We start from the raw sequence: 15,269 nt of genomic DNA, 5'->3' as shown, positions 1-15,269 counted from the left end.
ACTACAAAGAAAAGATGCAAGGAAGTTGGAGCTGCTGATTGTGGAATATCATTCATGGACTTGAATTCCAAGTCAAGCATCACGAAGAATTATTCTGGTCTACCAAGCCTAACTTTATCACTTAACGTTATTAATTAATAATTATTAACAGTACTTTGTTTATGTAGGTTCCTTTAGTTATTGCAAGGACCAGGCTTTATTTCAAACAATTTATTGCTTTCGCCACCAGTCCACTCTCATTATAAACAATATATATACCATAATGGAGTGGTATTTCTCCCACTCTCCACTGTGATGCTGAGTGTGTGTGTGTGTTTGGCTAATCTTCGATGAAGTACAGCTTAAAGTTAGTCTTATGGTTAGTTTCGAGTTTCCATTTTCTTTTTAAAAAAACACACATGTACAAATAGAAACAGAACAACTACAAACTATGAATTTAAGTAGGGGACTCGACAAACATCCCAACGACTGCGATTCCTTTTGCGCAGCAAGGATTATGTTGTCAGCTTGTTTGTTGAAATGTTGGTATGTTTTAAAAGTAACGGAACTCGCCCTTCTTGCCCAAATGCTTGCTACGCATCATATCCGTGGCATCCGGGGAGCGTTGATCCATGCCTGCATTGTCCTGCAATAAGAATTAGAGCAAATTATGAGTATGGACAACGGAGTTTGTTGCACCTAAAGTACTCACCATATTGCCGCCCGTCATGTGACGGGATTTACTTGCCCCAGCCTGCTGCTGCTGTTGCTGCTGCTGGCCATAGAATTGACCGTTGCCCTCGCCATCGCCGTAATTAAAAGGTGTGACAATCGTGTGTGGCACATGTGCCACCTGACCACGCATATTACGCGCCTTCCACCACTTGCGTGTGTCATCAAGGATCTGTGTATGGAAACGGATTACAGATTTTAGTTATGTCAGAGGATATAGTTATAAGCTACCTAAGTAAGGGTTTAAGATAACCCAATCTATAGTCTGGCCGGAGATTCGAAGTCTTCTCATCAACTTTATAATAGTTATATTTAGGATTAAGCTGTACGGACTCACCTCCAGGTATTCACCGCGCATGACGCTCAGCTCCTTGTCATTGTTGGCGGTGCGGGGATAGGTGACCAGAACAACTTTAGCGCCCGACGACTGCAGATCCTCCAGCCACGCCTCCAGCAGCTGATCCTCACTGGCATTGGCGGCACCGCCACGCGCTGCACCCGCAGACAGTTCGGAGACGCCGCCTGGGCCCGCTGCACCATAGTTGCCAGTGCCGCTGCTCACGTTGCGGGATTCGCGTGTGTGCAGATTCTGCAGACCCGCTGTGATTGCGCTAAGGGTGGGACCACCGGAACCACCAGATCCATGGGCACCGGTAGACGTGACGCCACCACCACCGCTGCCGCGCTCTATGGAGTCAAAGGAGAGCTCGCTGCGCGCATTGAAATCGGAGGCACTGATGGCACCGGTGCGATCACGATCACGATCCCGATCCCGATCATTGCCATGGTGTATAGTGTACTTCTCGCTGAGAGAGATGCCAATGCCATTCGTGTCATAATCATCATAGCCACCACCGGCGGCAACAGCACCAGCACCACCACCACGTCCGCTTATGCCCAAACCGGCACCGGGACCCGCCTGCACATCGAGCCGACGCTTGGTGACGTGCGTCGGTGATGTGGCCTCCAGTTCGTCAATGACTAAATAATCGGGTGACCAGCCATCAAGGAAGACGGGGTGATACGAGCCAACATCTTCCTTCCACTGATCGCGCGGAATGACCCAGGCATCGCCCAATGAACGCCACAGTTCGGTCTCCTTGCTGGTGACGCAGTTGATCAACAAATTGATGGCCTCGCGTGTCAGCAGCGGATTGATGACGCGAGCCGGCAACTGGGACTCGTAGTATGTATCGCTGGAGGCTTCGACAATCAGTGCCAGAGGTGTGAAAAGAAAATGCACCAATTCCGGCGCATTGGGATCATGGATGTGCGCCTTCAACTTGGCCAGCAAATTGAACGATAGCTTAAACTTGGCGAATATGTCAACGAACTCCTTCTCATGCGGCGGCCGGGTGCGCAGGGTAAGCAATCCCTCGCCCGGATCACGTTTCTTCGATTTGCGATTCCGTCGACGCCGTTCCAGCTCTCGTGAAGCGGCTGCCGCATGCTGCAGTCGCGCAATAAACTTCTCAATATCATCGAAACAATGATTCAGCACCGCCACATCCCGTTCATATTTCTCGCTGGACGTGGAGCTTGTCTCGTCGCGATCATTGACACCGCCATGCTCCGAATCCGTTTCCCCATTGTGTATGAGGTCCACTTCGGTCACAGCATTGACAGCCGATCCCCGCATGCCATATTGATCCACACTGCTGCGTTGATGCATGTGATGCTGATGCTGAATCTCTCGATCTCTTTCACGTTCTCTTTCACGCTCCCTCTCTCGCTCCCGATCTCGGCCGCGTTGTTCGCGCTGATGATGATGCTGCTGCTGCTGTTGCTGTTCGGCGCGACTGTGCGACGACGACGACGATGTCTTGCTCATCATCATGGCCATGCCGGAACTGGAGCTTGCGCCGCCTGCATGCTGAGTGGGTGTCGCTCCCCGCTGCTGGGTGATCATTTTGCCGCTACGCAACTGCTTCAGATCCTCCACCAAATGCACAGCGCTAACACTTTGTGACTGTTGGCAGAGGGAATAGACTGTGATTAGGGGAAAATCTTATTAATCTATAGGATAGCTAACTCACCTGAAATATGTGCATTTCGGATCGTGATCCGCCGCCGCCCGAAACGATAAAGACAAGTATATTGTTGTAGAGCTCCATGGCGTCGTTGGACGTGAACGCGGTGGGTTCCTGCACCAGCGATGCAGGAAAACGCTCAATGATGTTCTGTAAAATTGGATTCGATTAAAAAATGTGCAAAAATATATGTTTTACATAAGTTTTGTATATTTTTGTCGGGTCAAGATCTAACTTAAGCCACGCCCAGACCAACAAACCAACTTTATTCGATTAGAAGTATTCCAGACTTGCCAAAATGTGTTTCATTTAATAGGAATACTTATTTCTTAAAAGAACATTTAGGTATTTTACATAAGGCTTGTATGTTTTGTTCGGCTTAGGGTCTAACTTAAAGCACCTTATCTTAACTTTTAAAAAATTTATGATTTTGTGTGTACTAACCCCTGTCTCGTAATCCATGATGAGCACCCACTGATAGTCCAGGCAGAGCTGCATCTTCTGCGACCAAATGCCTGTGGTCTTCTCCAACTGCAGCAACCGTCGCATGCCATCCGCCGGATAAACAATGCCCGACTCCTTGTTCACGGTGAATGTGGCCAGATGCTCCAGCAGGTAGGTGGGCTTGTCATTTAAATCGCCATCAAGTCGCTCCCGTTCCTCGCCCCCACTTCGATCGTCGCCGGAGTAGTCTCCGCCACCGCCATGGGCACCACCGCTGCTATTCCCAGCACTTCCGCCACCATTCGAATGATGGTTGACCATCTTTCCTAACTGTAAATTGTGACTGTCTACCGTTTAGTATCTTCTGCCACACAGCTGAAAGTGAAAACAATTGCATCTTTCTTATTACAGTCTTGGCTCAAAATAAAGTCCACTTGTACTGTATTTGCTGTATATAGATCAATTTTATAAGACTATTATTAAGAAAAGATGTTAGGAAAAAACCACATACAAAGTAAGGATTATTCTTATTATTATTTTTGTAATTCATGAGCGATGACTGTAATCACAGTATTCACTGTATTTGCAGCCTTGCACACATTTTGGCTGTCTTTTTATTGCGCAGTCGTTGTTGGCTCTGACTCAGGCCACATTCCACGCTCAGCCCAGCTTTAGCCACAATTATTCTCAAACTTTAACATTTTGTTCGCAGTCGCGCAGCTTTGGAATTTAAAAATCGCGCGCCCGGCCCCCGCACGCCACCAGCCCCCTAGCGCACACAGCACTCCTCAGCTGTCAGCTCGTTACGCGTATGTGTGTGTGTGTGTGTGTGTAGAATCTACCTGTTTGTTGAATGTGTGGCCTGGCCTGGCCTGGCAACCTCACACTTCTCTCTCTCTCTCTCTAAGCATATTTGCAAATGTGCGGAGAGCAAACAATGCGAGAGCGAGAGCGAGAGAGAGAAGCCGCTCCCTCGACTTAAGTGACTTAGCCTAAGTAGTTAGGCGTGTGCCGACGGCGACTGCGCCGGATGCCCAGTAACAAGCGATCACATATGTACACATACACATACACACACATACACATACCATACGCGTATGCATTAGTGTATGTGAGTATGTATGCGAATGGGAATTTATAATTTGAGTGTTAGAGACAACTATGTCTGTCAGTCTGTGTGTCTTTCTGTCTGTCTGACAACTGTTAAATTTAACATGTTTTTATTTTCGCATGTCGAATTGCATCATCGGCAAGTTATTTTGACTGATTTACACCGCTACTGATTTACGTATTGTTATTACTATGTTGATAAAAAAAATTATCACACGTAACTAAACTAAAACTAGCTGAAAGTGTCCAAAGCAAGACGCATACATAAATTTTACTATTTTTTTTTTGTTTGGTTTCAGCTGAAGCGTTAAGCGTCGTAAAAAACATAGTAACGGTCGACGCTCGGCCGGCTAGCGAAGCATTCATTTATTTACAGATAATTAATTAAGCCGTGATAAGCAGGCAACGCCATGAGAGAGATAGCTGATAATAGCCAAAGTCATTCGTTTTAGTCATTGGAATTAAAAAAAAATTTTAAAAATAACTTGCAAAAATAAATAACACAGCTTGAGCTGCACACAACAATTGTACAAATTTAGATAAGCGTTGCCTGACTTTGCTTTTTTTTTTGTTTATCTAAAAACATTCCAAAGGCGAAGGCAAATGGCAAAACAACAAACGTTTTTATTATTTCTCTGTGTTGTTGCTTTTTTTGTTATTGTTGCCTCTGTGAAAAACCAGCTTGCTCACAAGTGAGACTCGGTTACAACAAATGGGGAGACATCGACATCGACACCGACACCCCAAGCTACACATACACACACACACACACACACAGTATGGTTATCCCGTTCGCACACATGCGCATGCGTGGCTACGGCACTGCCAGGTGCGCCGAGGAGAGTCTGTCTATGTGTATGCTTGTGCGTGTGTGAGTGTTGGTCTCTTTGTGTGTGTGTATTTGTGCGCTTTAAAAAAGGTAAGTCGGATTTGTCCCCGCTGCGTCTGCTGCAACTTTACTTTTTTGACGACCGCATTTTTTAGCTTTCTTTTCCACCTGTTTTTCTTTTGCTCTGTTGATATTTTTATGATTTTTTTTCTTCTTTCACACAGACGGCTGCTCACTGTTAGCTAAATGCATACACACACACACACACAGATGCATGCATATGTAGAGGTGTGTAGTGCATAGGCAATAATAGCAAAAGGTATGCACAATAACACACTGGGAGCGGCTGCAGGTTTTCCCATATTGATTTTCAATGCTCTTTTGTTCAATTCATTCACTAAATTCATCGCGACGTGTGCAATCATTTATTCTAATTGACCGCAATTTTGTATATATTTATTAATCTCGCACACATACATATGGCACCTGTACACACACACACATGCATTCATTGACTTTTATCAATAGCTCCTCATCCTTCTCGCACTCTCACGTTACGCATTCTTTTCTAATTAGCACGAATTGGAATATTTTGTTGGCACGTTCTTTTACTCTTTTACCGGAATTCAAAATATTCGGTTGTATTCGGTAGGGGGAGGGTGTGCATGACGATGGCAGAGTTCGGGGCACTTCACAAATATTTACAGCTGCTTCATTACTATTTTCATTTCGAAATAAAAACTAACTGTAATTCGGCTTGCGCGTTTGTCTAATTTCTTTCTTTCACACTTGACATCCACATCTATCTCCCCACACACTTCGCTCACTCCCAATCTCAGCTTGAAGAGAGCTCGTCACAATCGTTTTTTTTTTACCTGCCGTTTACTTGTTGTTTGTGCTTTTGAATTCTCGTCCGCCTTCCTTCTATTTTGGCTTTCCACTTTCGTTCGTTCTACACAATTTTACAACACTTTTCTTTAATCTAAGCCCGATTTTGGCTTATATACGCACTGATTCAATTATTTACACTCTCTTTGCAAATAATATTATGGAAAATAAATGAAATAAATTAGTCGTATTGTCGCCGTAATTGTAATTGTTTTTTTTCTTGATTTTTTTTTCATGCACACGCGAGCATTGTCCGCTGTGGCCGCTTTTAGTACGTCAGGCCAGACCAAAATCAAGGTACTAACTTGGCTAACTCAACACGGCTAGCGCTAGCTCCGTTAGCCAAGAGCTAAGCCTCAAAAGTACCTCAGTCGTCATGTCACAGAGAGAGAGAGAGCGAGCGTGCGAGAGCAAAAGCGGAAGCGTTGCCACCTAGTCTGTTTTGAAATAGTATCAAAATGAAATTGCTTTTTTTCATATTATTTATTTTTTATGGAAATTAAAAAATTGCTTGAACTTAAAAACTAACTTATGGTGTATGCTACTATTTTTGTTTGTTCGCCTTAAGCAGTTTCGCCTTGAGCGCTTTAACATCCACTTTGCTAGCTTCTGAGGGACGCTTGCGATTCTGTTCCGGGGAATCTTCGGTGGGCGGCATAAAGTCCTTGTTGCGACGTTCGTCCTGTTTCTTGGCCGCCTCCGCCTGTTTGGCGACGCGCTCCTGCTGCCTCTTGGCCTGCTTCTGTTCCTTGTTGAGGAAATATTCACCCGACGCCAGCTGCTTGTCAATCTTACTCTCCGGCTGTGCCGGCGGAAATGGTGTATATTCCCCTTTGGGCTTCCTGGACTTGGGCTGCTTGCGCTTGCTGATGTTCTTGTTCTTGAATTTGGGCAGAAAACGGGACCAGTCCTCGTTGGCCAGCTGGGGATCCTTCATCAGTTCGCGCTTGATCATCAGCGCTTTTATGTTGTAAATGGGATGCACATTGTTCATCGTCTCCAGGACAATGTCGCGCACCTGTTGCAGGCCCTTGTACGGCCCCAGCGCGGCGACAGTGTTGCCCTGCACAAGGACATAGCAATCGGTTAGCAGCTCGATGGATTTCAGTGTTGCCCCATTGGGTCCAATTAAACGCTGACGGCGCTTCACAAACTTCTCCTTCTTGTGGACAAGATTACCGATCTTGATGATGTCGCATCCGGTTTCATCTTGAAGCACACGTTTCGCTTGCTCGAACGGCACACTGCGCGCCATCAGTTTGATCATGTCACGCGATTTGATTATAATATAAGGATCCCATGTCTTGCGCGTCGTCTTCACCACCATGCTGCCCTCGATCAGATCCAGTTCGGCTCTCAAATGATGCTCGGCAACGGTTTGCTGCACGAGGGGCCACACTTCCTTTAGGTATTTTTCGCGGTATTTGGGAAAGAGCGTGGCAAATGAGCTCTCCTCGACCATGCCATGTGGATTATCCTCGGCCTTGAACGTGGGAATTTTCAGTGACCAGGCATTGTCCACGGGCTCCGTGCTTTGCTTTGTAGTTTCTTCAGTTTCACTATCGCTCATTGCTGCTGCGATTTATTTAACTTTAATTAAAATTTAAAAATTTTGTCTTTGCACGTTTGTTTTGAACAGCTGATGGTGATGTGAGACCGTTTGTAAAACTCGTCGTGATACGATAGTACAAATGATAGTATCGCATAAAATCTACAAGGTTAGTGCGATATGTCAGTTTGCCAATTACATGAAATCAATATCATTTGCTCCCATTAATTATTTCAATATCATTTAAGAGTAGCATTATTGCACAACAAAAATTGACTTTGTTTAATCTTCAGTACATCATTTAAGCGGTACTGCGCACGACTAAATAATAGTCGAACTATTGTGACAGTCGTGCACTATCGATATGTTTTGTGCACAAAGCAGTGTTGCCGTGTTGATCTTCAGTCGAACAGATCTGTTCATTTTGAATTTGACTTAAACAAAAAGATCAGCAGATAAACCCTGTCCGAAATTAATAAAGATATCTTAAGTCTTACGGCTATTTCGTCAACCTGTTCTCTCTCGTTGTGATATTTATACTCAGGTCCATCTGTCGATTTTTGTAATCGATAGTTGTCAAAGCTGGTACAAAGGTGTGTCATGAGAAATTTTCCATTCGTTTTTTCATTCTATTGTTGCTCTTGGGTGAGTTTGGTCGATGTTTATTTCGTTGAGGCACGGACTTTCACTTTCGCATATAAATTGAGACGCAATAAATTTTCCAACTCGTACAAATATATATAAAGAAAAAAAAAAAGTTTTGTAGACAAACAATTTGAAATTGGTCGAATTGATCCACTGGCAGGCTATATTGCAAAATTATTTCATCAACCTACATAAACCACACGAAGTGTCTCCGGAAAAATGCCACTTGGGGCGTGGACGTGTCGTGCAAAAGTTGCATAAAGTTGATCTAAATTGGTAGTTCTTCATTTCAAGTGGCAAATATTAGTATTGTATCGTTAAATGCATAGTTTTTGAACGTTGCGTATTGTGAAATTTTTTTGTGAAAAATCAATATGGCGTCGCTGACGCATCGACGTGGCTGTAGCGGGCGCTGCCAACTTTCTTAAATTAAGAATGTAAAGTAATTGTTTACCTGCTTTAGGATGCTACATTAAATTAATCGAAGCGCGTGTTTAATAAAAATGAAATAAAAAAAATATATAGAGAAAATTCAACTAAGCGCATATTTGCAAGCGAGTTGTTTGTTTCTCTAAGCAGGGTTGCATACGCCATGCAAGTATCGATTGCGATTATTCGATTGGCTACGTCAATATTCACGAGAGCAATTAAGACGCGAAACACGTTTTTTCTTTGTAAGCAATTGCTGCTAAAATTGGTCATAAGTATATAATATATAACCCATAACTGTTAATAAAAGGGCTGCGTTGCTCCCTTGGCAACATAAGAAACGAAAGCAACACAAATTACTTTTTCTGCATGGTTGGTTATAAATATTTATTGCGTCGCTAGGTAGCGTCACAAAGTGTAATGGATTTATTTATGTTTAAACATTATGTGCACAATTACTGAGTGGTGTTTCTACGTTTTTGTTTTAGATTTGAATTGAATACGATTGCAACTTGATGGCCTAAATTTGGTGCATTACGTAATCTTCGTGGTGTTTTATATATATATATATAGTAACACAAGCACTGCCCATTATCTGTGCCCGCATTAGAAAGAGACGACAATAGTGCATTTGCTATTTGGCGTTGCCATATAGTTGAGATTTATTTGAATTATGGTGAGTTGAAATATATTTGTAAACGTGCTCTGAATTTTTAAATTATGTTTTCTTTTAAATGATTTTGCAGCCACGAATAGTGCCATTGCAGTTGTTGAAGTGCCTTCGGGTGCTTCTGGACACCAATGGTGGTATACTAAGCGCAACGGAAGTGAAGCGGATAGCGGGGTAAGTTGCTGTACTTAAGGGTTAACAACCAAACGCCATCTAGCGTCAATTTTTAACACAATTGTATTTTTTTTTCCCCACTGCAGGTTGATGACAAAATATTCAAAAAAATTGGTTTCGAAATGCGTTTATGTGCAAATCTTGAAGTCAACCAAAACCGAACTGCTTGGCGATTTTATGACTGTGGGTGGCTGGGGCTTAGTCTGCACTTGGCTAGGCGATGCCATACGGACAATGAATTGGCCACTTGTACAGGAGATTTTGGAACTTTTACTCCTTTCCCCGGTAGATGTAAATAGATTAAAGATTAACTCGGCACCGATACTTGTTAAGGGGCTGTGCAAGGATGGGGGCAATGAAGGTGAGTGCTTTAGTTTCAGATCTTTTAGTCGACTGTTGTACTGCTGTCAAATTGTGTATTGTATATACCCATTTAATTTGAATTTCTTGCTCCACTCAGGTGTTCGAATTTTGGCGAAACGACTTGTTGAGCAGTGGCTAAAGATTGTTACGGAAAATCCAGGCGGCACAACTGCAACCGGTTCGTCTGGGAGTGCAGCTGAGTCGATGCAGTCAACCAGCAAGGAGTCATCCTCGGCCGCCGAGCTAAAGGACTCAAATATGGAGAACAGCTCATCGGACAGCACGGACAGTGGATGTGGTGGATCGGTTACACAGAACTACAGGATCATTTCGGCAGAGCGCAAGCGCGCTATAGTATTAACAATCAAAACAGTTGACAAGTCGTCGGCGTCGACATTAGCATCTACACATAGTGTATATAACGATGACGATAGTTCCTTGCCACCATCTGAGGCTGGCTCCGATTCCAGAGGGACGGAGTCCAATGCCAATTTAGATTGTTCAGATAAATCGAATTTAGATGATAGTTGTACAACAGATTCGAAGGTGGGGGATGAGGCCGATAAAAAGCATAAAAACGCACGCGGCGACAAGAGTAACAAGAGATCTGAGAAAGACCGTGAAAAGGACAGGAAATCATCGTCCAGTAGTCACAGATCCTCTTCATCTAGCCATAAGTCGTCGTCGTCCTCTTCTTCCAAGGGCTCCTCGAAAAGTTCTTCATCTTCGTCCCATCGCAGTTCCAGCTCCGATAAGCATCGCGATAAGGACAAGGTGCGCTCAGGTTCAAGCTCAAGCAAAGAGAAGGATCGCAAGGACGGTGGTGGTTCTAGTTCCTCATCCTCATCAAGCAAGCACAAATCTTCCAAATCCTCAAACTCCTCGTCCTCTTCGTCTAACTCTAGTACATCCTCCAAAGATCGTAGTCGCGATAAGGATAAAGAAAAATCAACCACAACAACAACGGTTGTAAAAAAAGAGAATGAAAAAGACAATAAGCTGATGCCACCACCGCCAGCGTCTTTACCTGACAAGAAATCCAAAGAAGGCACAGAAACTGCCGATGTACAATCCAAACCCAAATCAATACCCATACCCAATCGCAAGGCTTCGATATCGATAGAGATACGTCGAGACACCGAAAAGACATCAACGGTCAAGACGTATCAATCGAAATTTCGTTCACATGGCCTAACCGAAGAGGCGCCACCGCCGCCCTCACGGAAAGGCTTGAAGAAGCCCACGTCCACAGCGTTGCCATCAGCCAACTCGGCGGGAGCAGCAGTAACATCATCGATGCTGCCCATATCCAGTGGACTGAAGCGCCTCTCACCGCCGCCCAGGGAGACGCCTGCCGAGAAGAAGCCTAAAATTGATATGACCCACGTGAGCGGACATGTGGAACGTCCTGGATCTGCGAAATTAATAGCGCCCAAAAAGAGTAAGCATCTTGATTCTTGGAATAAATTACTAAAATGCCCCTTTTTTGTCTCTTTACAGGAAACACTGCCAGTTTTTGCTTTTGTTGTTTCGTGTGTAAACAAATTTGTGTGTAATTTTGTTGAATTCATTTTTAAGGAGTTTAATTTTCGCTTGGGTTGCTTTCATAAATTGATTGATGATTGGTTGGGTTATCGTTTGGGGTGGAGCGGGACAAACTGTTAGATAATTTTATATATATATATATATATATATATATAATCCATGGCCCGTTGGTTATGCTGATTGATAAGACAGTGCGTTTTATATAGAGTTGATTGTGTGATTTAATTTCGGTTAAAGCAGCGGCCTTACACTGCGCTACAAAGAACGGAAATCGGCGCATCGTTTTGTCCACTTTGAGAATGAAACCGGCAACAAGCGGAGGGTCAATTGTACGGCGCATGCGCTTGAGTGGAAAGACGCCGGTGTGCGGCTTGGTGTTAAGTATTAAACCTCAACCTCAAAAAACCACAAACTATATATGCCATATATATTTATATTATGATATATACTACAAAACACGTTTATGATTTAGCTTATAAGGTATGTAGAATACAGCTTACTAACATAACCTCCTACTACATACAAACTACAAAAAATAAATACGACTTTCCTCTAGAAAAATTCCTACGTTTTCTACTGAAATAAAAATATGCATTTAAACAAAAAAAATATATATCAACTTTGAGCTGGCTAATTCTTAAAGTTTGGTAGCACGACATGAACACGGCTTAAAACCTGGCTACGGTCTGCATATATATAGAATTATATATACATATATATATATATATATATGTATATATATATATATCAAGTGTATCGTTCGATATGCTGAAAAGATAAAACAAAAAAATGCAATTGTTGCATGTTCATGACGCTACCAAGGTCTGAGAACATGGTCGTCTTTTCACTTGCGTGTTGGCCTTGCAACAAAAACCGTTTGATGATCAGCTTTGTTTTCTCAGTGGGGTGTACCAAAAAAAAAAAAAAATATTTATATAGAGTCTAGGTTGTTGGGTAGTAAAGCAAACACTGCCGTTGCTTAGACGAGCTCATCCCAGCCTGTGCGCTCGGATTTCAAATACTATACATGTGTATAAATATATATATATATATATATATAGTTATATATAATATGTATAGTAGTATTGAGTTAACGCTCATTTCTCCAGCAAATCGTGTTCGTGTATTGCGTGCTTAGAGGTTCACCAATTTGAATAGAATATGCAGTGCGTACATTTATTTTGGGGAATTTTTCATTATTAGATTGCGATCGATTTATTCTATTCTACAAACAACAAAAGCAAAAACCGGCAGAGTGCGTAAGCAGATATTTATACTATGATTCATTGATAATATATATATTATTTTTAGTATTAAAGTTGTCGCTCGAAAAATATAATAAAATCGAAAGTCTCATTTTTTATGCAACAATAAAAAACAATTATATGAATTTGAAAAATGTAATGATTTATATAAACTATTTGATCTCAATTGTTTACAAACCGAATTAAAGAAGGAATTAAATATGAAATTAGTATTCAATTTTCGCAGCGACTACTCAATTTAATACTAATAAATATATATAAAAGTTTTTTTGTTTTTTTGTTTTGTTATTTATACATTTTAATTATGTGTGTTGAGCTATAAATAGCTCTGACTTCTCAGAAGACATTTACGCACTTAACAAAATTATAAACAAATTACTTATATTATTTATTTGTTGTTTACAGTTGCGACACTGGTGGAAACGAATCTCTTCTCGGATGCGCTGGCGGCATCCATAGAGCCCAAGAAGGTAGTGAAGCGCAAGCGGCTGAATACTGCATCATCACCCACTGAGAAGGATGCGCCACTGGCGCCACTTAAATTCTACCAAGACACGCTGGATGAGTCGAAGGGCGAGGACAAGTCGGATGATAGCACCAAGGAGAACGATGAGAGCCGTACGGCATCTCCCGGCAAGGATACCGACGCTGACGATGATGATATACCATTGAAGAAGGTCAAGGAGGATATTGAACAGAAGGTGCAAAGGGAAAAGTCGACGGCAGAGAACGCCGATGGTGGCGAAAGTCCCGAGGAAGATGACACGCCCGAGGAGCCCAAGAAGCCGGGACCTGGTTGTGGTCCCGATGGACCACCCGGTGTGCTGATGCTGCATCGACGCAAGGGTCCCAAGAAGAAGCTCACCTGGCAGCCGGAGGAGAAACTGACACAGGTCCGTTACTTCGAAGTGGATCGCTCGGAGCGCGTGAACGTGACAAAGCAGAGCTTCCTCGAAATGAAGAATATGGAGCGCTACAGCGAGCGGGATGCCTTAAATATATCACGTCGTGGTTTCGATGACAACATGGAGCCACAAATGGAATGGCGTCCTCTCATCGAGGTGGACAATGTGCCCGATCATCCCAACGGCAATCTGTCCAAGCAGCGCATAGTCCAGGCGGAACGTGAGGCGACCACCTTGCGTGCGCTCTACTTCTCACCGGATATGATTCCCGATAGTGGCGCCGAAGCGGAGCTGGAGCCCCATTTTCCGCACGACATTCCGATCATACCAATTGATGATCTCACTGGCAATCCGGATGCGGTGAATGACTACAGCACGCAGGCGTGGCCGGAGCCGAAGGGCTATGTTGTCGCCGGCAACGAGATGGGTTTCAGTGATGGCATGAACAATGTGATGCCTGGATTGAATCCCAACCTGTTGCCCGCCAATCCCTTCCAGCCGTTTGGCAAAAACGGTTTCGTACCGAACGCACCGAATATGCCCCCAAATACCAAACCACCAATGCCAATGAATATGGCACAGGCGGGCCCGCCGCCCATTTGGCAGAATCAGATGCCGGGCGGTCCGATGATGCCGCCGATGAATGGACCACCAGCCGGCATGGTGGATATGAATGGACCCATGCCGCCCAACTTTCAATTTGGCAGTCCGAGCGGTATGTTTGGTGCGCCGCCCAATTTCAATGCCATGAACTATCCGCCAATGATGATGAATGGACCGGGACCGGGTCCGGGACCCGGCCCGCTGCCCAATGGTCCCATGATTAACGGACCGATGCCCAATGGCCCGATGGGACCCATGACGAATGGCATCGGTGCGCGCAACAACAACAATCGCAAGAACAACATTGCTGGCGGAGGTGGTGGCAACTGGCGCAGCGGTGGCAATAATTTCCAGGACAACTCCGGCGGCAATTGGCGCTCAGCGGGCTCTGGCTCCAATCGTGGCGGTGGCAACAACAACAACAACACTGGCATTTGCAAGCAATTCATGCGAGGACATTGCCACATGGGCAAGTCCTGCAAGTATGTGCATCCGCAAAAGAAGAGATTGTAGGACTCACCCGAATCTTCCGAGGAAGATTCGACAGTATAGATCACACACACACACACACACACACATAAACAACAATAAACACACAAACACAAATCTCTGCGATATGGAGTGTGATCCTTAATTAGTTTAACATTGAGATAAAGGATCACATGCCACGCTGCCACCAACAGCCATTGAAGACTGCAGCCATGAGGAGCAATTGCCTCTTTGCCGGCGCCCAACAATTAGTTTTACATTGTATATATAAATGTAGATACACATTTACGGTATATTATTGATATATAGTCATGTACAAATGTCATTTACTTAACATGCACTCAGATACACCCACAGCACACATACGAAACACACACACTAAACACACACCACATACAAACACACACATTTTTAGATTATAAATGTATAAATTAGATAAAATTCGATTTAACGAATTTCACACAAACTACAATTTAAAATATCTTTAATATAGTTTGTTAATAATAAAGACCAAGTCATACTATGAAGAAAATATGCAACAAATTTATACGCAATTATTGTATTTACTTTGTAAATTGTCACTGCTAACAAAAATGTAAGGCAAATTCTGTTTAAATTAA

At 43.5% G+C, this 15,269-nt stretch overlaps 3 protein-coding genes across 5 annotated transcripts; 1 reads left to right on the top strand and 2 right to left on the bottom strand.

Annotated features, from left to right (window-relative positions):
* Positions 1-154: 154 nt before the first annotated feature.
* LOC6562923 (epidermal growth factor receptor kinase substrate 8) lies at positions 155-6,314 on the bottom strand. Of its 2 annotated transcripts, none has more exons than XM_001988561.2 (6): positions 6,000-6,314; positions 3,186-3,560; positions 2,748-2,891; positions 1,049-2,680; positions 692-883; positions 155-625 (listed from the first exon to the last, which is right to left on the bottom strand). In XM_001988561.2, exons 2-6 carry the CDS (start codon positions 3,504-3,506, stop codon positions 533-535), a joined length of 2,382 nt encoding a protein of 793 aa, XP_001988597.1. In that variant the 5' UTR covers positions 3,507-3,560; positions 6,000-6,314; the 3' UTR covers positions 155-532. The 2 variants fall into 2 exon arrangements, with proteins under 2 accessions (XP_001988597.1, XP_032591776.1); XM_032735885.2 differs by lacking the exon at positions 6,000-6,314 and adding an exon at positions 5,745-5,849.
* A 168-nt stretch (positions 6,315-6,482) lies between these two features.
* On the bottom strand, positions 6,483-7,678 carry LOC6562924 (KRR1 small subunit processome component homolog). Its single transcript, XM_001988562.2, has one exon. It carries the CDS (start codon positions 7,580-7,582, stop codon positions 6,557-6,559), a length of 1,026 nt encoding a protein of 341 aa, XP_001988598.1. The 5' UTR covers positions 7,583-7,678; the 3' UTR covers positions 6,483-6,556.
* A 1,450-nt stretch (positions 7,679-9,128) lies between these two features.
* On the top strand, positions 9,129-15,186 carry LOC6562925 (serine/threonine-protein phosphatase 1 regulatory subunit 10). Of its 2 annotated transcripts, none has more exons than XM_001988563.3 (5): positions 9,129-9,311; positions 9,382-9,479; positions 9,566-9,840; positions 9,940-11,283; positions 13,058-15,186. In XM_001988563.3, the coding sequence occupies exons 1-5, from the start codon at positions 9,309-9,311 to the stop codon at positions 14,671-14,673; spliced, it is 3,336 nt and encodes a 1,111-aa protein (XP_001988599.1). In that variant the 5' UTR covers positions 9,129-9,308; the 3' UTR covers positions 14,674-15,186. The 2 variants fall into 2 exon arrangements, with proteins under 2 accessions (XP_001988599.1, XP_043070390.1); XM_043214455.1 differs by lacking the exon at positions 13,058-15,186 and adding an exon at positions 11,343-11,460.
* The last annotated feature ends 83 nt before the right edge of the window (positions 15,187-15,269 follow it).

This window comes from Drosophila grimshawi, unplaced genomic scaffold, assembly GCF_018153295.1.
Source record: "Drosophila grimshawi isolate 15287-2541.00 unplaced genomic scaffold, ASM1815329v1 contig_1377, whole genome shotgun sequence".
Taxonomy (NCBI): Eukaryota; Metazoa; Arthropoda; class Insecta; order Diptera; family Drosophilidae; genus Drosophila; species Drosophila grimshawi.
The sequence above is the reverse complement of the archived record's forward strand: the minus strand, read 5'-3'. Positions and strand labels throughout refer to the sequence as shown.